Here is a 4,113-nt window from a genome sequence, read left to right as displayed (position 1 = left end):
AACATTCATCACAGTGTATCACCACCAACATTCACCACAGTGTATCATCACCAACATTCATCACAGTGTATCACCACCAACATTCATCACAGTGTATCACCACCAACATTCATCACAGTGTATCACCACCAACATTCATCACAGTGTATCATCACCAACATTCATCACAGTGCATCACCAACATTCATCACACTGTATCACCACCAACATTCACCACAGTGTATCATCACCAACATTCATCACACTGTATCACCACCAACATTCACCACAGTGTATCACCACCAACATTCACCACAGTGTATCATCACCAACATTCACCACACAGTATCATCACCAACATTCATCACACAGTATCATCACCAACATTCATCACACTGTATCACCACCAACATTCACCACAGTGTATCACCACCAACATTCATCACAGTGTATCATCACCAACATTCACCACAGTGTATCATCACCAACATTCACCACACAGTATCATCACCAACATTCATCATGTAACGCGGGGTGGAGGAAATAGCTGTCTTTTGTCCATTATTCCACCCCTGTCAGCTAGTCTAAAGTTCCCCCCAGAGTCCCTACTGCAGCCTCTCTAGTCCACCTAGGTAATCAAAGACCCAGGTATTTGATTACCTAGGTGTCACGACCACAAGGCATTGTAACGTGATCAGCAACCCGCGACCCCAGAGAACTCTAAAACAGGTCCTGCCACGAACGAATCAGAGAAACGAAAGGAAAGAGATGAATAATGAAGTAATTACTGAGGATTTGGGGTGAGGGAGGAGGGGGGGACTAGGAGGGAGGAGTGTGGTCAGGTGAAAGGGAGAGAGGGTACGGAGATGAATAGGAAGTAGTGGTACAATGTTAGATAGGTAGAAGTAGAAAAGTAGATAGTAGAAGTAGAAGGTAGACTACCACCATCCATTCAAGACCATTATATACAAGACAAGGTAATGGAACTTGTCGGTATCACAAAATTCTCTAAGATGTATCAACAAGTCATTATTAGCATGATTTAACTGGAATCATGTTCCAGGCAAGATTCTTTTAGTTACTAACTCGAGTTTGCCATATAAAAGAAATTCCAAGAACTCGGGAACACAATTAAAATCAAATTAAAAGTAAGTGAATCAATTATTTATTTAGCATGATAAATATCAGAATTCAAGCAATCGAACTGAAGGTTCATTATTTATTAATGTACCAAGTGAGTCACTACACCAGAATTCGAGACCACTGCATCCGTCTGCCCCCTGATAGTCACACAGCATCCGTCTGCCCCCTGATAGTCACACAACACTAGTAAACACGACTACGTCACCTTTCATGTTCAACTCACCAAGTGTCTGCCTATAGCTGGATAGAAAGGGGGGGGGGGGATTGTAGTTGACAGAGACTGTCCCGCCCCGTCCGGCTGACAGCCTCTCGGTTCTGCTCTGCTGGTTGTTCTGCTGTCTGCTGTCTCTTTCTGTCTATCTATCCTCCTGAATCTACAGCTCCCCGAGTATTTATTTGGGGACCAACTAGCTAACTCCGCCCACAAGTAGATAGCCTCAGGCCCTCTACCCAGCCACTCCTTAAACTTGCGGCATGTTTGAAGGACCCACCAGCTAGCAGCCTGCAATTATGTGCTTAGTGGAAACAAGGTCACTTTCACACGACCTGACCTTGGTCACTTGGTGGTCATTAACACTGTAGAGGTGTGACTTTCAGGCCAACAGACTGGCGCCTCTCAAATCCTTGTCTGGCTTGACTCATGTACTATATATGTATTAAATACACAACTAAACAAAACACCTTTACGGTGTTACAATCACAGTGTATCACCACCAACATTCATCACAGTGTATCACCACCAACATTCATCACAGTGTATCACCACCAACATTCATCACAGTGTATCACCACCAACATTCATCACAGTATATCATCAGTCTCTCCCCCCCCCTCCCCAGCAACTATATAACAATACACACCATAAATTAATTTTGTCATTCACTGCCAACTCCTGCATTTAAGCACTGTCAATTGACCAGCAGTTAAATATGCAAATTCTAGTCCAACTTGTTTACCAATTATCCCGCGCAGGAATAAAAGTATTTTAGCGTTAACATTACAAAATTACGTCGCGTCGCCCACATAACAATTGTATTACCGTCCTCGATCCCACTAACGAGATTACTCCCATCATTGGCATGGGATGTCACAGGTCCCATCACTTGATACCTCATACTTTTGTTATGGTATCGAGCAATCCGTTAAAAAATGCGACGTATTAGTACAAATTCGTCCACCGTGATACGGACGTTCTCTGTTTCTCGGCCATGAAATGTAAGATGGGTTATCTTGAGGTTATCTTGAGATGATTTCGGGGCTTTTTAGTGTCTCCGCGGCCCGGTCCTCGACCAGGCCTCCATCCCCAGGAAGCAGCCCGTGACAGCTGACTAACACCCAGGTACCTATTTTACTGCTAGGTAACATAGGCATAAGGGAGAAAGAAACTCTGCCCATTGTTTCTCGCCAGCGCCTTGGATCGAACCCAGGACCACAGGATCACAAGTCCAGCGTGCTGTCCGCTCGGCCGACCGGCTCCCCATGGGATGTGCTTGGGTAGCTTGGATTCGAACGTTTCTGGGTAGGCCAAACAGTTGCATTCTTTACGGAGTGTCACGTAGAGAAAAGGGGCCGACATATCCATAAAGCCTGGAGTATGCGGCCCCAGCATGGAGCCCGTACGTTGTCAAGCACAAGACGAAACTGGAAAAAGTTCAGAGGTATGCCACTAAGCTAGTCCCAGAACTAAGAGGCATGAGTTACGAGGAAAGGTTGAGGGAACTGCACCTCACGTCGCTGGAAGACAGAAGAGCTATGGGAGATATGATCACAACATACAAGATTCTCAGGGGAATTGACAGGGTAGACAAGGATGGATTATTTAACACGGGTGGTACACGCACAAGGGGACACAAATGGAAGCTGAGTCCCAAATGAGCCACAGAGAAGTTATAAAGAACTTTTTCAGTGTCTGAGTAGTTAGTAAATGGAATGCATTAGGCAGTGATGTGGTGGAGGCTGACTCCATACACAGTTTCAGATGTAGATATGATGGAGCCCAGTAGGCTCAGGAACCTGTACACCAGTTGATTGACAGTTGAGAGACGGGACCAAAGAGCCACAGCTTAACCCCCGCAAGCACAACTAGGTGAGAATAATAATACTGAAAGATAGCAGCAGTAATGCTGAAAGATAACAGTAATTATACTGAAAGATAACGACAATAATACTGAAAGATAACAGCAGTAACACTGAAAGATAACAATATTTTATAATAGATGAGCACAATAGCGAAAACAATCGATTAATGAATATTCGATAGCTTTCCACGTGTAAAAAATTTATGTGGATGAAATCATTTGTGATCGAGAGAACAGAGAGGAACTCGAGGAAGCTCGCACAGAGCAGCGACGAGCTGGCACGTGAAGCACAATGAAGGGCGATCACGTGAAGCACAGAGCAGTGACGAGCAGCCGTGTGAAGCAGAGAGCAGTGACGAGCAGCCGTGTGAAGCAGAGAGCAGTGACGAGCAGCCGTGTGAAGCAGAGAGCAGTGACGAGCAGCCGTGTGAAGCAGAGAGCAGTGACGAGCAGCCGTGTGAAGCACAGAGCAGTGACGAGCAGCCGTGTGAAGCACAGAGCAGCGACGAGCGCTCACGTGAAGCACTAAACTCTAATTACATCAGATATGTTAATGTGGTGAGGTGACTGGCATTACTAATCACGCTCAACTGTGGGGGAAATGTTGGTTAAAAGTGTGGTGGCTGACGATGGTGGTGGTGGTGGCTGACGGTGGTGGTGGTGGTGGTTGACTGTGGTGGTGCTGGTGGTGACTGACTGGTGGTGATGGCTGCTTGATGGGGTTCTTGGGGTAGTTCTATCCCCCAAGCCCGGCCCGAGGCCACGCTTGACTTTTGAGAAACAAATCCACAAGGGCCGTGACGAGGATTCGAACCTACGTCCGAGAACATCCCAGACACTGTCTTAATCGACTGAGCTACGACATGGTCAAAAGAGTTCAAACCAGAAGTTCTACTGAACTTATTTGGATCCT

General features: G+C 45.9%; 1 protein-coding gene across 1 annotated transcript; it reads left to right on the top strand.

Moving 5' to 3' along the window:
* Window positions 1–2,729: 2,729 nt before the first annotated feature.
* Window positions 2,730–3,767, top strand: LOC123761114 (P-selectin glycoprotein ligand 1-like). Its single transcript, XM_045747059.2, has 2 exons — window positions 2,730–2,780; window positions 3,438–3,767. Exons 1-2 carry the CDS (start codon window positions 2,730–2,732, stop codon window positions 3,765–3,767), a joined length of 381 nt encoding a protein of 126 aa, XP_045603015.2.
* The last annotated feature ends 346 nt before the right edge of the window (window positions 3,768–4,113 follow it).

This window comes from Procambarus clarkii, chromosome 41 (genome assembly GCF_040958095.1).
Source record: "Procambarus clarkii isolate CNS0578487 chromosome 41, FALCON_Pclarkii_2.0, whole genome shotgun sequence".
NCBI lineage: Eukaryota > Metazoa > Arthropoda > Malacostraca > Decapoda > Cambaridae > Procambarus > Procambarus clarkii.
The sequence above is the reverse complement of the archived record's forward strand: the minus strand, read 5'-3'. Positions and strand labels throughout refer to the sequence as shown.

Excerpts from the sequence above, each read along its gene's own strand:
- LOC123761114 (XM_045747059.2), top strand. The coding sequence starts at position 2,730 with ATGGAGCCCGTACGTTGTCAAGCACAAGACGAAACTGGAAAAAGTTCA. Across the intron at positions 2,781-3,437 it reads AAACTGGAAAAAGTTCAGAG|AGAGGAACTCGAGGAAGCTC; the intron begins GTATGCCACTAA and ends TCGAGAGAACAG.